Source organism: Blastomyces dermatitidis (assembly GCF_000003525.1).
Source record: "Blastomyces dermatitidis ER-3 genomic scaffold supercont1.6, whole genome shotgun sequence".
In the NCBI taxonomy this organism is placed as follows: Eukaryota; Fungi; Ascomycota; class Eurotiomycetes; order Onygenales; family Ajellomycetaceae; genus Blastomyces; species Blastomyces dermatitidis.
In genome coordinates this window covers 155920-175151 of record NW_025544779.1, presented here as the reverse complement: position 1 = coordinate 175151, position 19232 = coordinate 155920, and the positions used below count along the sequence as shown (strand labels likewise).

At 45.2% G+C, this 19232-nt stretch overlaps 7 protein-coding genes across 7 annotated transcripts; 4 read left to right on the top strand and 3 right to left on the bottom strand.

The window, feature by feature from the left end:
- Positions 1-1241, bottom strand: BDCG_05691 (uncharacterized protein; the record flags this gene model as incomplete). The annotated part of the gene is made up of 1 exon (XM_045421378.1): positions 1-1241. Exon 1 carries the CDS (start codon positions 1060-1062, stop codon positions 16-18), a length of 1047 nt encoding a protein of 348 aa, XP_045277276.1. The 5' UTR covers positions 1063-1241.
- The window catches only part of BDCG_05692 (26S proteasome regulatory subunit rpn-8), a gene marked incomplete at its 3' end in the record, with an annotated part of 4389 nt that extends 3126 nt beyond the window's left edge, over positions 1-1263 (top strand).
- Positions 1264-3249: 1986 nt separating this feature from the next.
- BDCG_05689 (L-aminoadipate-semialdehyde dehydrogenase) lies at positions 3250-8515 on the top strand. Its single transcript, XM_045421377.1, has 2 exons — positions 3250-3695; positions 3787-8515. Exons 1-2 carry the CDS (start codon positions 3411-3413, stop codon positions 7039-7041), a joined length of 3540 nt encoding a protein of 1179 aa, XP_045277275.1. The 5' UTR covers positions 3250-3410; the 3' UTR covers positions 7042-8515.
- On the bottom strand, positions 6968-9288 carry BDCG_05688 (cell polarity protein). Its single transcript, XM_045421376.1, has 4 exons — positions 9058-9288; positions 8554-8960; positions 7955-8174; positions 6968-7847 (listed from the first exon to the last, which is right to left on the bottom strand). Exons 2-4 carry the CDS (start codon positions 8830-8832, stop codon positions 7459-7461), a joined length of 888 nt encoding a protein of 295 aa, XP_045277274.1. The 5' UTR covers positions 8833-8960; positions 9058-9288; the 3' UTR covers positions 6968-7458.
- A 176-nt stretch (positions 9289-9464) lies between these two features.
- On the top strand, positions 9465-13455 carry BDCG_05687 (tRNA (uracil-5-)-methyltransferase TRM9). The gene is made up of 4 exons (XM_045421375.1): positions 9465-9810; positions 9893-9990; positions 10113-10237; positions 10355-13455. The coding sequence occupies exons 2-4, from the start codon at positions 9898-9900 to the stop codon at positions 10842-10844; spliced, it is 708 nt and encodes a 235-aa protein (XP_045277273.1). The 5' UTR covers positions 9465-9810; positions 9893-9897; the 3' UTR covers positions 10845-13455.
- On the bottom strand, positions 10524-13094 carry BDCG_05686 (MYB DNA-binding domain-containing protein). The gene is made up of 2 exons (XM_045421374.1): positions 11752-13094; positions 10524-11670 (listed from the first exon to the last, which is right to left on the bottom strand). The coding sequence occupies exons 1-2, from the start codon at positions 12180-12182 to the stop codon at positions 11280-11282; spliced, it is 822 nt and encodes a 273-aa protein (XP_045277272.1). The 5' UTR covers positions 12183-13094; the 3' UTR covers positions 10524-11279.
- A 3616-nt stretch (positions 13456-17071) lies between the features above and the next one.
- Positions 17072-18077, top strand: BDCG_05684. 2 transcript variants are annotated; one of them, XM_045421373.1, is made up of 2 exons: positions 17072-17587; positions 17650-18077. In XM_045421373.1, the coding sequence occupies exon 1, from the start codon at positions 17215-17217 to the stop codon at positions 17536-17538; it is 324 nt and encodes a 107-aa protein (XP_045281361.1). In that variant the 5' UTR covers positions 17072-17214; the 3' UTR covers positions 17539-17587; positions 17650-18077. The 2 variants fall into 2 exon arrangements, with proteins under 2 accessions (XP_045281361.1, XP_045281360.1); XM_045421372.1 differs by having other exon boundaries at positions 17072-18077.
- The last annotated feature ends 1155 nt before the right edge of the window (positions 18078-19232 follow it).

Sequence of the window (19232 nt, the reverse complement as noted above, 5' to 3'; positions counted from 1 at the left end):
TGCATACGGAGTAGTTTAAACCAGAGCAAACCTCCCAGCCATAACCTCTTCCCGCTCCCTTTCCCGACCACCACCACGACCATCATCACCATCACCACCACCACCACCCACATAAACCCTCCCAACCCCACGACCAAACAACGCCGGACACTGGTTCGCCAACAAGCAGGCGAGGAGGTGCTTGCACACGGGCGTATTCTTCATCGAGTCTCTGGTTAGCGTGCCGCCAAATGGGAAGGCAGGTGTAGGTGTTGATGTTGATGTTGATGTTGAGGATGGAGGGTTATTTCTCCCGTCGTGTTTTTCTACCTCTTCTCCTTCTTCCTGGTCACTATTTTCCGCCCCCGTTGTGGTCCTTGTAGCAGTAGCAGTAGCAGTAGCAGTGGTGTGCTCGGGAGAATCAGAATCAGAATCAGAATCAGAATCCAAGTATCGAAATGCGGCCATGCTAAAGGCGGGACAGGAGCAGTTCCAGGCGTTTAGGCAGACGAGGTGGGGGGGTTTGGTTTTTGAGGTGGGGTTATTATTCTTATTGGCATTATTGGCATTATTGGTATTTGGTCTGGTTGTATTCATCATGCTCGAAGATGAGGATAAAGAGTTGACAAAGTATATCCCCCCGTCTATATTTCCTCCTCGTCTATATTGCTGCTGCTGCTGCTGCTGCTGTTGCTCTGCTTCTCCTGCCCCCTGTCCTCGATCATACACATCCTCGTCATAGTCATCGCCATATTCATATTCATATCTTTTTATCCCCCTCCGGTCTAGGATATCCAGAGCCAGGAGCAGTTCGTTGGGGAAGAGGCAATGTAGAGTTAGGAGGAGGGGTTTTACTTTTGAGAGGACGGGGGCAGGGAGTTGGGTGAGCGGGTTGTTGTTATTATCATGTGTTTCTGTGGGAGGAGGGTTGTTCTGATGTTGACGCTGCGTATTGTTGTTGTTATTCTGGTCTGGAGGTGGTGCTGCTACCGCGCTTGAGGGTGGTGGTGGTGGATGGAATTTGGACAGCTGGTAGATTACTGAGGTGATGATTTGAGGGGTGTTTGGGAGGGGGTTTCCCATTGTTTTGTCCTTTGAAAAGGAAGCTGAAGCTGGAGATATATTGGAAATTGTTATCTGAGGGGGTGATTGTGCTTGTTCATGTTCTCTTTATGTCTACTGTGAGGTTTTCAAGTTGTGAGTGAGATGTATAAAAGCTCCACTGGCGGGCCCCTTAAAAACATTGATGTTCAGCACTGAAAAAGAAACTTTGCTATTTATTTAACAGAGAAAATGATAAATCCAAAGCTACCCATTCACATACATTATTCATGATCTACTCTTAGGTCTCCTCTACAATGATCGTAAAATCCTCGATTGACCGAGGCAAACTCGAACTACCTAGGTATCCTACTCATACTTAGAGCAAAGTAGGCATAAACTCTGGATAATACAACGGGCTATATCCGGAATTGTTCATTTCAAGGGAAATAGAGCAGATAAATTTAAAGACGCAGTTGGGGGGGGCATTGAATAAAATTAAGTTATATAACCCATCATTGTCCTCGGATTGGATAACTGGAACAACGGTGCCGCGATCAGGGGTTATTTAGCATACCAAACCTTTGGTCATCAACTGTACTTATTTATCTATCGCCCTTGGAAGCTTCTGTAGTTAGTGCCGTCGTCACCCGTCAATCGCGGCTTTTTAGCGCTGGAGGGAAGAGGATATTCAGATTCATTGGTGGTTGGGGACGTACTACGCTGTATTATTAATATTTAATAGTTAGTAAAACTCACAATGCCTTTAAAAAGTCCATCCACCGCCAATTTACCACGTACAATATCTACGTTCGTTAACCCCGAATTTCCTTTCACACCGTTCATATTTCATTGTCATGGCAGCAGCATCAGAAACTTCCAGAGGAGACTGGTTGATAGGTGCGGGTATGGTGAGTGGGACTCAGGGGGCCATTTAGTGATTTTGTATTCGGATTTCCTAGTTCGCTAGTTTTTTTTTTGGCTCTGAACACAGCCTGCCAAAAATAAACATATATGGGTTTTGATCAAAATATCGGTCATCATGTGTGACTATTTCGAAAGTTGACCGCTGTCACGTTCTCATTTATTATCCTCCATGACCCATCGGCCGTTAGATTGCCGCGCAAACATATCATCGTGCTCAGTTTCAACTTTGGAAACAGCAATGCTCGATGACTGAAATCGGTTGATACAGAGGTTTCCCTGCAGCGTTCCTGTCGGGTTGGATATGGCGTGTGAGGTCTAACTTATCCTTGAAAGGCAAGCCTGCAAAAAATTGTGTAGATTTCTCCTGCTTCGCTGCAGTCGACCAATATTCCTCAGCGAACACGGCAATATTGCAAGCCAGGCGGGGCCCGCTTCAAACTGGAGAGTATGTCAACTTCTTAAACAACCACTGGGCAAACACTCTGGAATGCAGAAGAGAGGTAAGGACACTATTGCGATAGCAAAGCTTGGTTTTGTTCTCCATTCCTCTAGATTCTTAACAATATCGAATCCCTGCTCCACTTGGAATAAAATGTCAAAAGCCGCGTATGGTCCTTCAAGCCTGAGAAAGGCGAACAAAGTAAAGCCTACCTCGCCACTTTCCATTATATATTCCTCCAGACTGCGAGTGCTTCCAATTCGCTCTGGGGATTTCCCTTCCGAATTCATGTTGGGGAGCCTAGAGGGGGGTTAGGCATGTTGCAGCAACTGCGGTTTTCAGCAAGCTTGAAAAGTGGGTAACAGCTACTTGATAACTGGAAAGGAGAAGATGGAGAGCGCAAAAGAAGATTGAAATGGTAGAGACACGGAATGAACAGATATACAGGGCAATGAGAACATCCGGCATTGTTAAATATACGCAATCAAAAAGGGCATCTCCCAGAAATGCCATTGAAATTAATCGCATCATGAACCGGAAGCTTGCCGCAAGAACGTATAATTCTTTACATAGTATCCCTAATGCTTCAAGCAACCCTGGTTAAAATAGGGGAAGAACGATCCCGAAAGACACGTTACATATCTCTAAGAAGCAATCTTGCCTTGGGCAAATCGGCATATGCTCAGGCATACAGCCCTGAGAGTTGATGTTTTTATATTATTAATGTCTCGGGCATATATAGTTATACATACTCTTTAGACCTCCATCACAATTAAATGGCGGGGCATCAAGATGACGCTTAGTCATCCACAGCTCTCCATCTATGACTCCTCGCCGATGCCGCAAGGACTATAATTTTTATTTTTTTGAGTACCTCCATTTCGTTAATGAACAGCATTAACTCGCTATTCAATGGGCCTACAAAAATATCTATATGTTTGTCGGTGAATTGCTAGGCTAATATTTTTTTCTCTAGTATATTTGCAGAGAATTTGGACGTCAATTCCTTACCATCTCCTTCACAATGGTGGAATTACCAGACCCCACCATTGACCTGGATTGGTCTGGTTATGTCGGGTCAATCCAGTCGCATTTCGCTGAGAACGCAAAGAAATACCCAGACCGAGTATGCGTGGTAGAAACTGAATCGTTGGAAGCTCCGGAGAGGAGATTCACCTACAGACAGATCTATGAGGCATCAAATACCCTCGCACATTACCTTCACGATGCCGGAGTCACCAATGGCGATGTTGTGATGATCTGGGCGCACCGGTCTGTCGACTTGGTTGTTAGCATTATGGGGACTTTGGTATGTCCAATTCTTTGTGTATCTTTGTTTTCTTATCTTGGATTACTTCTATCTGGTCAATTGGTATACTAATTCCTCCTTTTTAACGTAGATGTCCGCTGCAACTATGAGCATCCTCGATCCTGCCTACCCACCAGCCAGGCAACAAATATACCTGGAGGTCTCCCAGCCTTGTGCATTGGTTAATATTGAAAGAGCAACGCACGAGGCCGGCCCTTTGGCGCCAACTGTGCGAAAGTATATCGATGAAGAGCTTAAATTGAAAGCGGAAGTACCATCATTACGTATTCACGACAATGGACTTTTATCCGGGGGCGAGATTGATGGACAGGATATCTTTGCCCAGGTCAGGTCAAAGGCTTCTTCCTCTCCAGTTACACTCGTAGGGCCTGATAGCAATCCCACACTTTCGTTTACTTCTGGCAGTGAAGGAAGACCGAAGGGCGTTCTTGGCCGTCATTTCAGTTTAGCCAAATACTTTGGCTGGATGGCTGAGAGGTTCGAGCTTACTTCAGAGAGCCGATTTACCCTTCTGTCAGGAATTGCACATGATCCCGTACAAAGAGATATTTTCACTCCTCTCTTTCTTGGCGCGCAATTGTTGGTTCCCTCGAAGGAGGATATCCAACATGAGAAGCTTGCTGAATGGATGAGTGAGCACAAGCCTACTGTTACTCATTTGACACCAGCAATGGGACAGATTCTCGTTGGTGGCGCATCAGCAAAATTTCCATCGTTAGACAGAGCCTTCTTCGTTGGCGACGTCTTGACCACGAGGGACTGTCGGAGCTTAAGGGAACTTGCCGTGAACGTCAACATAGTCAACATGTATGGGACTACCGAAACGCAGCGTGCAGTAAGCTACTATGAAATACCGAGCCGGGCGAAGAACCATGACTACCTGGACAAACTCAAGGATACCGTACCAGCTGGGAAGGGCATGAAAGACGTTCAGCTCCTTGTTGTCAATCGAGATGATCGTACCAAGCTATGCAAGGTTGGAGAAGTGGGAGAAATATACGTCCGTGCTGCTGGTCTTGCGGAGGGGTACAAGGGAGATCAAGCCTTGAACAGCCAAAAGTTCCTTTTGAACTGGTTCGTGGACAATGAAAGGTGGGTTGAAGCTGACAAAAAGAGTAACAAAGGTGAGCCTTGGAGGAAATACTACTTCGGCCCAAGGGATAGACTTTACCGGACTGGAGACCTCGGTAAATACCTGGAGACGGGAGATGTGGAGTGTACCGGTCGTGCCGACGACCAAGTCAAGATCCGCGGTTTCCGCATCGAGCTCAATGATATTGACAATAACTTGCGCCAACATCCCTTAATCAGAGACTGCAAGACTCTTGTCCGGAGAGATAGATATGAGGAGCCAACACTCGCCAGTTACATTGTCCCTGAGCTGAAAGAGTGGCCACGATGGTTGAAAGATCAAGGCCTCGAGGATGTTGAGGACGAGGGAACTGATATCGGTCCCGCAATTATCTATACCAAACGGTTCAGGCGGATGCAAACGGAGATACGAGATCATTTGAAAGATCGCTTACCCAGCTACGCTGTGCCGACAATCTTCATTGTTCTCAACAAGCTACCGCTCAATCCCAATGGGAAAGTCGACAAGCAGAAGCTCCCATTCCCTGATATTGCAGAACAGTCCGAGCCTGCTTCCTCAGAAGACTTGGAAAGATGGGAGTCTATGTCCGAGACGGAACGAGCTGTCGCAACAAAGTGGGCCGATCTGATTCGCGGCCTGAATCCAAAGACTATTACCCCACAAAATGACTTCTTCGATCTCGGAGGCCATAGCATCTTAGCCCAGCAGATGCTATTGACCATCCGCAAAGAAATGGGCGCGAATGTCCCAATAAACACCCTTTACGAATACCCCAGCCTAGGTGGATTTAGTGCACAAGTTGATAGACTACTCAATATAAAGAAAGGCATCGTCAAAGCAGGTGCCGCTACAGAGGAAGAGAAAGATTCCGTCTACTCCAAGTCCCGGGATGAACTTCTCAAGCAACTGCCAACTACATATCAAACGGCGGACCCGGAAGCTATCCGCAAATCCCCTTGCCCTACAGTCTTTCTTACTGGTGCAACTGGCTTTTTAGGCTCTTACATCATCAAAGATATCCTGGAGAGAACTAGTCGCACCATCAAGCTGACTGTGCACGTGAGAGGTGTAAAGGACTCCCAAGCTGCTCTTGATCGACTTCGAAGATCCCTACAGGGCTATGGCTTATGGCAAGAGGAATGGGCAGGCCGACTAGGCTTCGTTGTCGGAGATCTATCCAAACCACAGCTTGGTATTGACCGGCAAAGTTGGCAGACTCTAGCCAACGAAGTCGATTTGGTGATCCACAATGGAGCGGCTGTCCATTGGGTTCGGCCATACAACGATATGATGGCGGCAAATGTTCTTTCCACGATTGACGCGATGAGGCTTTGCAATGAAGGAAAACCAAAGATGTTCACGTTTGTCAGCTCTACGAGCGTGCTTGACACGGATCATTATGTTAAACTCTCACAACAACACCTTAGCACGGGTCGAGATGCTATATCAGAAGACGATGACATGGAAGGCAGTCGAACTGGCTTGGGAACTGGCTACGGGCAAACGAAATGGGTATCTGAGCAGCTCGTCCGCGCAGCAGGAAAGAGAGGCCTCCTGGGCTCTGTTGTTCGACCGGGATACATCCTAGGTGACGCTGAGACAGGTGTTTGCAATACCGACGACTTCTTGATCCGTATGCTGAAGGGCTGTATTCAATTATCCAGCCGGCCACGCATAATCAACACCGTCAACTCTGTCCCAGTAAAGCATGTCGCTCGTGTGGTCGTAGCTGCCGCTCTAAACCCCCTCCCAAGTGGCGTGCATGTCGTCCATGTGACTGGCCACCCACGTCTCCGTATGAACGAATACCTGTCCCTTCTCGAGTTCTATGGCTACAGAGTTCCTGAGGTCGACTATGACATTTGGAAGGATGAGCTGGAGAAATACATTTCAGCTGGTGGCCCAGAGAAGGATCAAGAGCAGCACGCCCTAATGCCTCTCTATCATTTCTGTGTAAACGATCTTCCAGCTACGACTCGAGCTCCCGAGCTCGATGATAGAAATGCCATTAAAATTTTGAAAGCTGATGCTGAGAATTGGACTGGCGTAGACGAAAGTGCCGGATATGGCATCAGTAGGGAGGATGTTGGCAGATACTTGAGCTACCTGGCAGAGATCGAGTTCGTGAGTCAACCGTCGGCCAAAGGCCGGCCATTGCCTAAGGTCCACGTCAGTGCAGCGCAGTTGGAGGCTGTTGGAGCTGTCGGAGGTCGTGGCGGCATGCCTAAATGAAGCAGATGATATGGATTTATCTGCGTGCACCACGCGGTGAACTATTTCTTATGGTATCTGAATATCTTTGATATATACTCAATCCTTTTTAGCTACAGGTATACGGAAAAGTTTTGAGTTATAACTTCCTGTTAAATAAACTTGCCGAACTTGTTCCCTCTCGAATTGTGTGTACCAAGCTTAGAACGAAAAAACGGATCTTCTGGCATTTTATTCCTTGTCAACTCTGCACTCTTCCTCATTTTAAACCTCGTTTCACATACCCACCATCACAACTCTACCATCCGTTGGGCAAAAAACCCCTGGATTCCTGGTATAGCTGATCGACTAGGCTAGATAGACATGTCGATTCGCTACATAAAATTCTCAAAATAAAAAAAAAAAAAATTAAAAATTAAAAAAAATTAAAGCATATCCCTAAATCTCCTCCAAATCATCATCATCTAACCCCAAATCCAACGGCGGAAATTCACCCACCTCAACCCTCTCCGGCTTCACAAACACACCTCTCTTGTCCGGACAGTCGAAATACCGATGTCCTCCCACAGACCCGTCATTTTTGCCAGTAGGTTCATCAAGTTCAATGCCGACCCAGATCGGTACCATTGTGTCTGTGATTTCATCATCATCATCATCTTCTTCTTTTTCTTCTTCTTTAGCGTCTTTGCCCTCCGTTGCTGATGATGATAACGATTTGACTAGCGGAGAAGGAATGGTAGGTACGGGCCCGATGAAGCGGATTGTCCCGCGCCTGACATGGGGTGGGGTGGAGGGGTGGATAATGGCCCGCTTTAAAAGTTCGATGCCTAGTGTGTGTTTACGCGTTGGTATAAATATAAAATGGAAAGTTTGTGGAAGAGACAGAGAAAGAGCGGCGAAGGTCTCATTCCTGGCTTTCTTCAATTATACATACCTCTCTGTTTAATCTCCTGCTGCTCCTTTTCCACTTGCTGCTTGAGCATTTGTTCAGGGGAGAGCGCCTTTGGGTCGAAGCGGCCCAGTTTCTGATTCTTTTTCCATGACAGAACGCTTTTGGGGAGGGATTCGTAGGTTGAGGTTGGGAGTGTGTATTTTTCTACTGAGGAGAGATCGGTGAAATTTGGGCGCGCGGATGGGGGTCGAGTGTCGTGGACCTGGCCATGTGGTTAGCTTTGAGTGTAGGGGCAAATAGTCATATAGGTAATTCAAAATGGGAGTAAACTGGGGAGAAAGGGGGGAAGAGGGAAGGTTGGGAGGCGCAAGTAAGGATGATAGTAATCATGCGGAAGCGCACGCGAGAATTCAAAATGTAAATACCCCAAAGGCAGTATGTGATTCCAAAAATCATCGTAGGACATAACACCCTGTGACTTATTGCTTTTATCCATCAGTTTGTCCCAGAGATATCTTATGAACGGCGCCAGGTAGACAGCCCAATTATTAATGTAAATGTAGGAAAAACCCGTAGCAGATGAAATGGAAATAACGAAAGATAAATAACTATAAAATAGACATCATTCCACGGTTGCATACCTCAAACTCGCATCCCCTACCCAGACCCCAGTCGCCAACGACTCGATCTTCTCCCTCGACCCACTGGTCTTCTCTACCAGGGGATTTCAACTTAAGTCTCTGGTTGGATGGCGGAATTCCGGTCATAGTCTCCAGTTTAGCTTTCAACTGTGACACCGTCCACGTCGGAGTTATGCGACGTTCTGAGGCGAATGATGGTGTATCTCCCGCCGGCCCCCCGCTGCCTGGCGCAACGGAAATGATTGCCGGGATGTCCATGGGAGTGGGTTGAAACGCCATGATGAGGATATTTTAAAGGACTAGAACTTCTACTGAAGCCTCCTCTAGATGTTTAAAGACTGAAGACTCTAGACAGTGGCCTATATGGCTGGCTCTTTTGGGCTTAGACTCCGCTGGTATTTTTGTCCCTGTTCTTGGTTGTTAGAATTACCCCGCGCTTTAAAAAAAGAGAAAAAGAAAGAAAGAAAAAAAAAAAATTCACAGGCAATGCAAGGGTTTATATACCTATTCAGAACCAAAACTCATGAATTTTTTTATTTTTTTTTAAAGAAACCGCTTTGCGCCTCCTAGGTAATGGTATGAATTGGGGATACAGTTTCTTAAAAGGAGTTGGCATCAACATGAAAATGGTGCTAGAGAAGGAGGAATATCAGGTGATTTAAGTGGTCAACGGCCCCGCCAAGACGAGACCGTTAATCATTTATTCTCGGCGCACCTAAAAATGCGCGAGTGATATACCCAATTTCTGTGGTTTTTACTGGTTTCTATTTGAAGATGCCCTCTGTCACTAGAGTTTTTAATTCATTGAATAAGACAACAATTCCCGAGATATAAAGCGTGGACTATCTTCATAGAAATGCCACCGTACCACTTAATTTTATTTTTTGATTGTAGCTTAAGCTTGTCATATAGAGAACTCTATGAAATGTATGTAGTAGTTAGTAAAAAAGTTACACACACACGAACAAGAAACCTTGGACCTCCTTCTTCCTACTCCTACACTTCCACCTCCTACACTGTATATCGCTACTATCGACCAATGCCGTAAAGCCCAATGCAATCTCCTTCCCAGAGAGATTTATACGGAGTACAGACCAATCGAACCGATCTTCTACACGTGACAGATCTGGCGGTTGAAGCGGCCTGAGCGCGATCCAGACGCGATAGCCGAAACCTTAGATATCTCAACCACCACCTCTTCCGAGCTGCCAATTTCCCTGGGCACAAGTCGATTCTTGACAAAGCTATATTATAAGGGTTAGTTGAATGGGAGGCCCTGTCTCACGACTTGTCCTTGAGCTGTCAGTTTCTGTCCCGATGGCTAATTTCAATCATGCAGGAACCATGGAAGGGAACGACCCAGAAAAATACGAAGAGCTGCATGTTCATAATGTTTACCAAGAAATTGCAGACCATTTCTCCTCCACACGATACAAGGTTGGTTAATCATCAGTTCATATCTTCTATTTTACGACTGTTTCATTTCATATCTGCCTAGGTTTGTGGTGTCTGTTGCCCAAGCTCACTAATATGGAAAAAAACTCTTGTTCTCTGCGTAGCCTTGGCCGATTGTCGAGCGGTTTTTAAAAGAACGCCCGCCAGGCTCAATCGGCCTCGATATCGGCTGCGGGAATGGCAAATATTTACCCGTCAATTCCGACGTTTTCATTGTTGCATCAGACCGGTAAGCTTGATGGCCATTTTTCTTGTCCCTGATGATAGATACCCTTCCCGAGTGCGATTCGTACTCGTGGAACTCCCAATTCTCATTGCTATCCCTGTCTAAACATGCAAGATCCAGATCCGAAGCCTTGGCACGGATTGCCAGCATGCATTATCCACACTCTTCGATTGTCGCTGACAATCTGAATTTACCACATCCGAATGGGTTCTTCGACTTTGCCATTTCCATTGCAGTGGTACATCACCTGTCAACGCCTGAGCGCAGAGTTAAAGCTATTCAGTGTATTCTGCAGACCCTCAAACCACCTCGAAGTGGGTATGAAGGTGGCAAAGCTTTAATCTACGTCTGGGCACTGGAACAGAAGAACAGCAGAAGGGGATGGGATGCTGGAGATGACCAGGATGTCATGGTACCCTGGGTGAGAAAAGAAAAAAAAAGCGGGGACGACAAATCCGAGGCTTCGACCAAGACCTTTCATCGCTACTATCATTTGTACGAATCGCAGGAGCTAGAACGAGATATCGCTGCTGCCGGTGGTCAAGTCTTGGATCACGGATATGAAAAGGACAACTGGTGGGCTGTTGCAAACTTAAAACCAGTGGATTGAATTCAAACAATATAAGTCGCTACCGCTATATAAAGCATCCAGTCTCGAGTTGGAGCGCAATTGAACATATTGGGGGAGATAATAAAAATTAAATGGGATATTTAACGAAGAGTCAAAAAACTGAAAGCAACAAGCGATAGGAAGGGAGTGGGAAGGAGAAGAAAGGAATAAGAAGAGGGGAAACGACGAATGAAATAAACAGTGAGTTTGAGAGGGGGTGGAAAGAGAAAATGGCTAAGCACGACTAAATCAACGTATGCAAAACCCGAAATGTGATTTGGAATACTAGGGAGAAAGAAGAAGAACGAAAAAGAAAAATACGAACCAAAACGGAGAAAAACATACAAAACCTCGGTCTATCCGCCGCCCAACCCACGCTATGCAATCATGTCCTGACATAACCTATCTTATCAACTACTTCGAAAGAAAGACATTTCATTTCCTAGAACGAGTGTTCGCACTTGGGCGTGTTCCATGATGGCCAACCTTTTGCTCGGAGGGCGATTTCGGAGATTTCACCTTCGAATGAAGATCACGCGGCTTGCCTGATGCGTATGCAGGTACGCCAGCAGTCAACTCGGCAACAGAAGGAAGCTGTTGGCCCGAACCTCGCACTGCGGAATCTCGTTTCGGTCTCGACGCTGCTGTGTTGATTCTGCGCAGCTTTGGCGGTGGCTGCTCCGTTGTTGGATGCCTGAGTAGAAACGGCAATACACCGGCTCGTCTCGCCATCTCGTGCTCTCCTAGCTGCCAGTGCATCGCTTCGGCTGCTCTCCACGGAATACCCATTTCGAATGCTATTTTGGACCACATGTCTGCTTTGAATCTGCATGTGGTTATGAGGTCTGAGTCAACAACTGCTCTCGTATTTACATGTACGCGTTACTCTTTTATAAGGGGAGCTTACCTTTCGTATAGTCTAGCCAGTTTGTTCTTACGGTCCTCATCCCACTCACTCCGTCGCTCGAGATAATTTTGGTAGTGGAGTCGGCAGCTAAGGGCGCTTCGTCCGGGCAGCATTTTGCTGATGTCCTCCCACTTTAACCCGTTGCCTCGAAGCTCTGTGATCAGAGCATCTTCCTGGGGTGACCATTTCGATTGCTTTTTGGCCGGAATTTCAAAAGACGGGGCAGGCTGGAGACGTTTTCCTGGTCTTGAGGATAATGGGACCTGAGGATCAGGTAAAGACTTCACGTCTGCCTCTGCGATTACACGGTCCGATTTCACGTTCCTGGCATTTGTATCCTTCTTTTCCGCCTCCTCATCGTAAGACTGCAAAAGCGACGCGATATCCACCTTTTCTGCGGGAGTTTGTTGACGGATATGCAAGATGTCCATGTGCTCTCACCCTAGTTGGTCTAAGCCGGATTTACCAATTCCTCCGTGACCCGCGAGAGAAAACTATACTTGCCACTCGATCCAGCCACGGTGTCTGTTTGGCGGCAGGAGGAAGGGGAGACGTAGAAGACAACCCCAAAAGATGATCGATAGGAATCGAAAACCAGTTCCCTGAAGGGAAGGAAAATGGAATGGGTCAGATATTCCAGAATCTGGTTCCTAAGATGGTGAACAGCACGCGAGCAAGAATAAATATATCGGCGAAGTTTGATTTAAACCTGATGAAGTCGATCATCCGCCACCGCTCCTACGCCATGTGGGTGCGACAGCAATAGGGCGGAAACCAGGCTAGATGAACGGTCAAAGGAAAGGGCCCAGGTCAAGGAAAGGAAAAGCTTCCTCTGTCCCAATGTGGTACAGTACCGCTCTGATCTAGAAAGGGTGGGAAGCTCCCTGACAAGAAATAATAAAAAATAAGGGCGAGGGAAAGAGAGTCGGTCTAACTAGTGCTGCCTTATTTTCCGCTTTGGGGGTCCTCGACCAATGGTTGGGAAAGCTGGGATGTTACAAGATCACTGGCTACCGTCGTCCTTCGCTCCACGAACGAACTTGCAGGCGTCAGTTTCCACCTGTTGTTGCGTGCCTTATAGTTGAGTCACGAGTGGCAAGGGGATAATAGCGGGAGAAAACAAGCAGGCAACAAAAGACAGGGCAAGTGAACATGTTCCTGTTGTTGGTGGATATGTCAAGGAGGAACTGAAAGAAAGAAGGACGAGCGGGATCAAGCCAGGGTTAAAGACATCAATCAACTATCAGCATCTTGTTAAAGCTGGGGCTTTCCGAAGCAGCTAAATATACGACATATTATGATTATTATTTTTTTTTTCTTGAATTTTTCAATTATTATTTTTTCTAAGGAAAGGAAATTTTTAAGTCATTTCACATGTAAATTTTACTTTTTTTTCTCCCTATCTTGCTTTTCGGTTGGTCCATCTTTCGTACCTGGACCAAAGTTCCTTGCACATCATTGCAAGCTCGAAACCCAAGTCCGAGTCTACTCGCCTTCGTTACGCTTAACCTTTTGCTGCCACACGCGATGAGCAGTGAGAAAAAGACCCGGAAGAATGCAAAAATAAATAATAAATAAAAAAAGTGGAAGTATTAAAAATTTAAGAAATAAAAATTATAAAACTGGCTTGTTTTATTCCGGGGTGACACGTACGTTCGTCTCATGTCTGCTGAACATAATGCAGCTGCTGAACTTTTCTTTCTTCTCCCTTTCTCTTGTGAAAGATTTTGTAAAGTGTAATTACCTTATGTATTTTTTTTTTTTTTTTTTTTTTTTATTTCATGAGCTGCTTTTCTCTAGAGACCATGATATTTCCCCAATCCTGCCCGGATAACTGGCGGGGTCAAAAAAACACAAAACAAAACAAAAACAAAAAACCACAAAACGCTAACTAATCTAAATAATCCAGGATTTGGCTGCAAGCGAAGGAGAACAAGGAGGAAAAAGATGGCTGCGCAGTCAGTCTGGTTAAATACTTTGATATATGAGATGAGATTCACCTTGCCAGTTGTATATAAATTTTGAGAGATAGATCATCAACCCTCCGCACATCTCCTAGATTTGACCATTTATTGCAAACTTCGTCCTAAATACTATTAGTAAACCAATGGCTGTAAATAATAACAACAGTCACAAAGGCTGCGTTCATGACATGCATGACATGATACTAGGTTAGGTTGATCCAAGTGAACAACCCGATTTAGTTCCTTTTTTTTTTTTTTTTTTTTTTTTTGGCTTAGTATTTGCCCTTAACGTTAACTACCTCTATTTCAATACGTTGTCAGCTTTTAGTACTACGACTTCAGAAAAGATCGGTCTGAAGTTTTTCTTTCTGTCTGTCTGTTTCTTATTATCATTGAGCTTTTATATAAATTTGCGTATCTACACGTATATTATCTCTACTACAAAGTCGGAATCCTCATAGGGCAGGCAGCTCCAGCCGTTAGTTAAATGGTTTCTCAAAAGCGAAAGACAAGACGAAAAAAGGGAGATAGATAGACCAGCTACACTGGACACTATATATCTCCGCTGGTGATACAGAGTACAAAGCATCTAGCTATGCTTCAAATCTGTTGAATCACCCTGCAAGTTGCACGGCCGCAGGTACAGCACATGTTTTGTATAAAACTAAAGCGATAATAAGACCGGCGATGGTCCTTGCGCACCTCGTTTTCGACACCCTTTCTATCCTCAATCATAATGAACCTCTCGGCAGCTTGAGAAGGGAATGGAAAACATCGAACTCAAAATTACGACTTTCCTTCGTGTCTTCACTTCACTAGGACCAACCAAGACGGTCATTAAACGAGGTTGCTCCAATGTTCTACATGTGTCTGCCGAACAAGCGCAGATCGCAGCTAAAACTCGTCCTCCAGAAGACATCGCGGCTATGGGAATATGTACTGTAGATAGCCGCCCCCATGAAATTGAGAATGAGGCGTCTAGAAAGACTATTAAAGAGTATTCCGCCAATGAGGAATTTCTCTACTCTTTGTACGTTGCATGTACATGTACATGAACAGTACATGCAAATACATGGTGCCTCCCTGCTTTTGCGCTGGATGGAGCATGCGGTGCAAATTCTGGGCAGGGTTGCGGTGAAGAATCTTGAGCAACGGCGAACAGGACGTGGGTAGGTCGAACCCAGTTGCCATGCCCTGAGGTGAAGTCGAACGGCAGAGCTGGGGCACAATTAAATGAGATGGGGTTTTTCTTCCATTGCATTTCTACTATTTCTCTATGAATTTTCATCTTCACCTGAGGGCATGATCTATGATGATCGCAATTGATAGCGTGGCTACGCGCAATATGACACCTATTATTAGATGGTCTGTACCCTAAAAAAAAAAGGGGGGGGTTCTCAAATCGTATGTTTAGCCGTAGGTTAGGTCACCCACTGCACACTCTTATGAGAGATGATAATGTCCGACATACATGTTGCGGTGTACATATCCTTCGCTTTGAAAACAGTGTGAATTAGCCCCCAAATAAGAAATTGGCTCAGTGACTGTCCCTTTTTCATTTTGGCCAATCGACGTATCAGGGAATATATCCATGCGGTGAGCAGAAAAATGAACCAAAAAAAAAAAAAAAAAAAAAAAAAAAAAAAAAAAAAAATCCCCGAATGTTCACTCCACGACACACGGTGTGGTGTGTGGGCCCGGTGTAGTAGTCGTAGCCCCTGTAGAAGTATAAATCGTGTGTACCATCGCATCGCACAATGCAAGGGACTGTGCCACCAACGTCTCCATCAGAAGCCTCACTTGCAAGGGATCTCATACATATAAACCTTGAGAAGACTTACCTGACTTAACAAGCGGAAAACTTGCGCGACAGGGGAAATGCTAGATTTTTCGCAACTATTCAAAGTTGATATTAGATTAGTTGGCATTGTAAACGAGGGAAACCAAAACAGTGCTGCTGCCCTTGGAGTATGATCTTGACTCAAATATTCTGGGTCCTTGTCTAGGGAGTTTCATGGAGAGGGAGGGGTCATATTCAATTTCAGGCGGTTGCAAGTACCGCGTAAAAAGTTGTAATGCAAATTTTAAAAAAAAAGAAAAAGAAAAAGAAATGAAAAAAGAAATGAAAAGAAATGATAATGAACGGATTCTATGCAGCAGGGATTTGGCATAGGAATCCAGTGAATTGTCATGGATTGTCACGAACTGTTGCATCTCCCGCCGACCAGCTAATAATCATCTATCTCGCTCCGGCCATCATCATCAGCAATCCGTGGGGCGATGTGGGATTGAACCCCCCCAACCAGGGCGCGCGGAAGAATTCTTTCAATCAGCATGAGGGGCCAATATCTGACTATCTGAGAGTTAGCCGGGACACTAACCGTGTGTCTGGCTGGGCGTTGTTGTTGAATTACACGTCGGCCGGAGGCTCCGAGTAAATAACAGATGGAATAAATTCGTCCATACATACTATACTGCAGGTTATTCCACTTCTTCCCATATTGTCTGGAAGGCAACACAGCATATTCGCGACGACGACCATGTGGCATGTAACTAACTATCTTCGTAGTGTAACTAGTAACTAGTAACTATCAGGCCGACATCCGGCCAGCAGATCGCCCCGACGTCTTGGAATTTTTCTTTTCTTTTTTTCCTTCTGAAACGCCACCCATATATCATTTTTATATGATTGTATGCACAGAGTATGTATATATGTATATTATTAATTTTGCATGATCTTCGCTGTTGTAATATCAGCGGGGTTCTTCCTTCCTACGCAAAGGTAAAAACCCCCTAAGGATAGAGAAAAGGGCTATCAATGTGATACATAATGTATTAAGTATGGACAGGAGGGAGTGGTCGAAAGCGGTGAAGTCACCGCTACATTCTTCATTTTTACTTCACATAAATCGATCTTCGATTGCCCATGCCTCAAGATGGTTCAATCGCCGAGAAATAAATGCAGGACACCCCATCCCCCATGCGCAAACCCCTCTGCCACTTCGAGCTGAAATGACATCAACAAAGCGCCCGAATTTAGGAGAAATCTGCCGTCTAGTGGTCTGAAATTTTGTTTGCCCAACTGGAGTGTAAATACGCATGCCCAAAAAGCATGTAAAATGTTGACTTCTCTGCCAGTAGTAATCTTGCCCGCCCACTATCCCAAGGGATTATAACTGCTGCATGGTCTAAAAAAAAAAAAAAAAAAAAAAAAAAAATCCGATTGTTCAAAAAATGAGTGGGAAAGACGTTCTCCTGACTTCGAAGAGGCGACTGTATCCCAGGCTTGGGCCGTGATGAAGGCAGTAAGTATAAGGTGAACAAAGCCCGAAAATAAAGTTGCCTTAGTTCATCTCACGTTGGGTGAAAATCGCTCCGGCCAATCCCTTAAAGAACTACCTCCTGGATGCAGCTGGGAGAAACCCCGGGCGTTGCGGCTGTGTATGGGCGCTGGTGGCTGTTTACACATCGTTAGTCCGTCCCCAAAAGCAGTTCGCCAATGCAGTTCATGCAAATCATCACGGAACTTGCTGGAAGGAAGCGCAAACGCAAAAAAACTTGGGCAACGAAGGCCGGCTGGCTAGATGAGACACATCTTCCGTTCCCGGATTGCTGCGCTCTTTTATTCGTGCTGTTTCCCGCCCTCGCCCCAGCGTTCTCCCTATCACACTACCCAAGAAGCGTTCATGCGGCTGACGAACCGCTCCATCGCGGGTGCAGGGCTGGAGAAGAAAGCCTTTCGCAACCTGATAGTCCGTTAGTGACTCCCGCTCGGGTCGAACTGTGCAGCATTGTTGATGATTGGCGGGCGTGCTGGGGATGACCGCCGTGTTGCAACCAACAGCCGACGACAGCGAACGCCCCGGTTATCTGTGAGCCTTCGGGACGTCCCCATGACACAATGGCATACATAAGTTAAATGATTGCTTGACAGCAGCCGCTTGGGCCATAGTGAATTTTCAAATGCCCGAGTTCCCTACTCCCTTTGCCCGCCGAAAAGTTTTCTATCGCCTGATTAGAATTTAGTCCGCTGGAGATTCCGGGCGCGGGACACGGCCCAAAAACAATAATGGCGCTGCCTGATATCGCGCGATGGATGCTTGTTCGTGATCTTTTTTCTTCATTTGACTCTAGCTAGTTAACTAGTTAGCTGTTCCCGGACTTGGCTTGGACAACGGGATTGCTTGGTGACGACCTGGTTGTGACCCGCGCAGGGGCTTGGCTGTGAATTGGTGAAAGAAGGAAAAGAAGTGTATCAAATTTGACCGACAAGTAACTAACTTAACACAGGGACATGAAAAATGATTAAATTAAATGCAAATAAAAATTAACAAAATAATAACAACATGAATTATTCAGAGATAACAATGTAGTTTGATCAGATTGAATCATAACTATATTAATTAGTTACTTATTAATATGCAATAGTAGACTCAAAGGAATATGAATCACCAAACAAGATCAGTTCATGAACCACCCCCGCATCTATACAACCTCATTATAGATTACACAAGGGATGTTAACTGAAAAGCTTTTGTGAACTATTCTTCCCCAGCTCTTCTATGTACATGTAACATAGCACAACCTCCAGACGCGTCCATGAAAGCTAAATGTCAAAGCAACCACTCAGCAGCTGAATCACACTAACAAGCAATAGGATCAAGCAAAAGTTGATGATTGAAGTCAGGAACGATTTTGAAGGACCCAGACAAGATTTAGAGAGAGGCAGAATGTTGGCAGTTTGAATGAGAAGCCCCAATATATGCCATCTGGAACGAACTACATGTCATCCGGTATGGTATTACATGGAGAAAATATTAATGGCAGATAATGATTGAGCGGAAGGGGGCCACATGTTCGTTTGGAATGCATCTGCGATCCTTGCTCGGGGACTTCATCTTTCTCAGCAGGGTTTTCTATTTTTTTTATAAAAGAAGAACTGCTGGGGATGATTCTATCCTGTGCGGTGATGCATTGTCCCTTTAGGTTCTACGAAGAGTTCGCTTAACGGAGACAAATCGTTAAACACGGGTTGTACTGTATAGGAACGCTAATATCGTTCAGTTAGAACTCCGTGCTGGATCAAGAAATACATGCCTGTATCAAAAAGATCGAGGAATTGTGCTGCTCAATGGGAGTAAGTAATATCATTTAAGAATATGTTATATTGACTATGCAAAAACTCCTTGAGGCCAGTTGATCAATGTCGTATATATCTGCGCTTTTGAAGTGGCAAAATAAACACAAAAGTAAGTAAAGAGATAAATGAATGATATGTTGAAATGGTCTCCTGCAGAATGGTGATGTTGCAAAGTTATCTTCCTGCTGGAGGTGTCGAGAATGAACCAGTTTGGGACAAATAATATCTTAGCAGAATCACAATCTAGACCAGGGGAGAACTGTAGTTGTGATATCATTCATTGATATTATCAGAGAAATATCTGTAAATTGCAATCAATAATCAATATGATATATCTTGATGATGCTGGCTTTAAATAGTTAATTAAGCCCTACCGT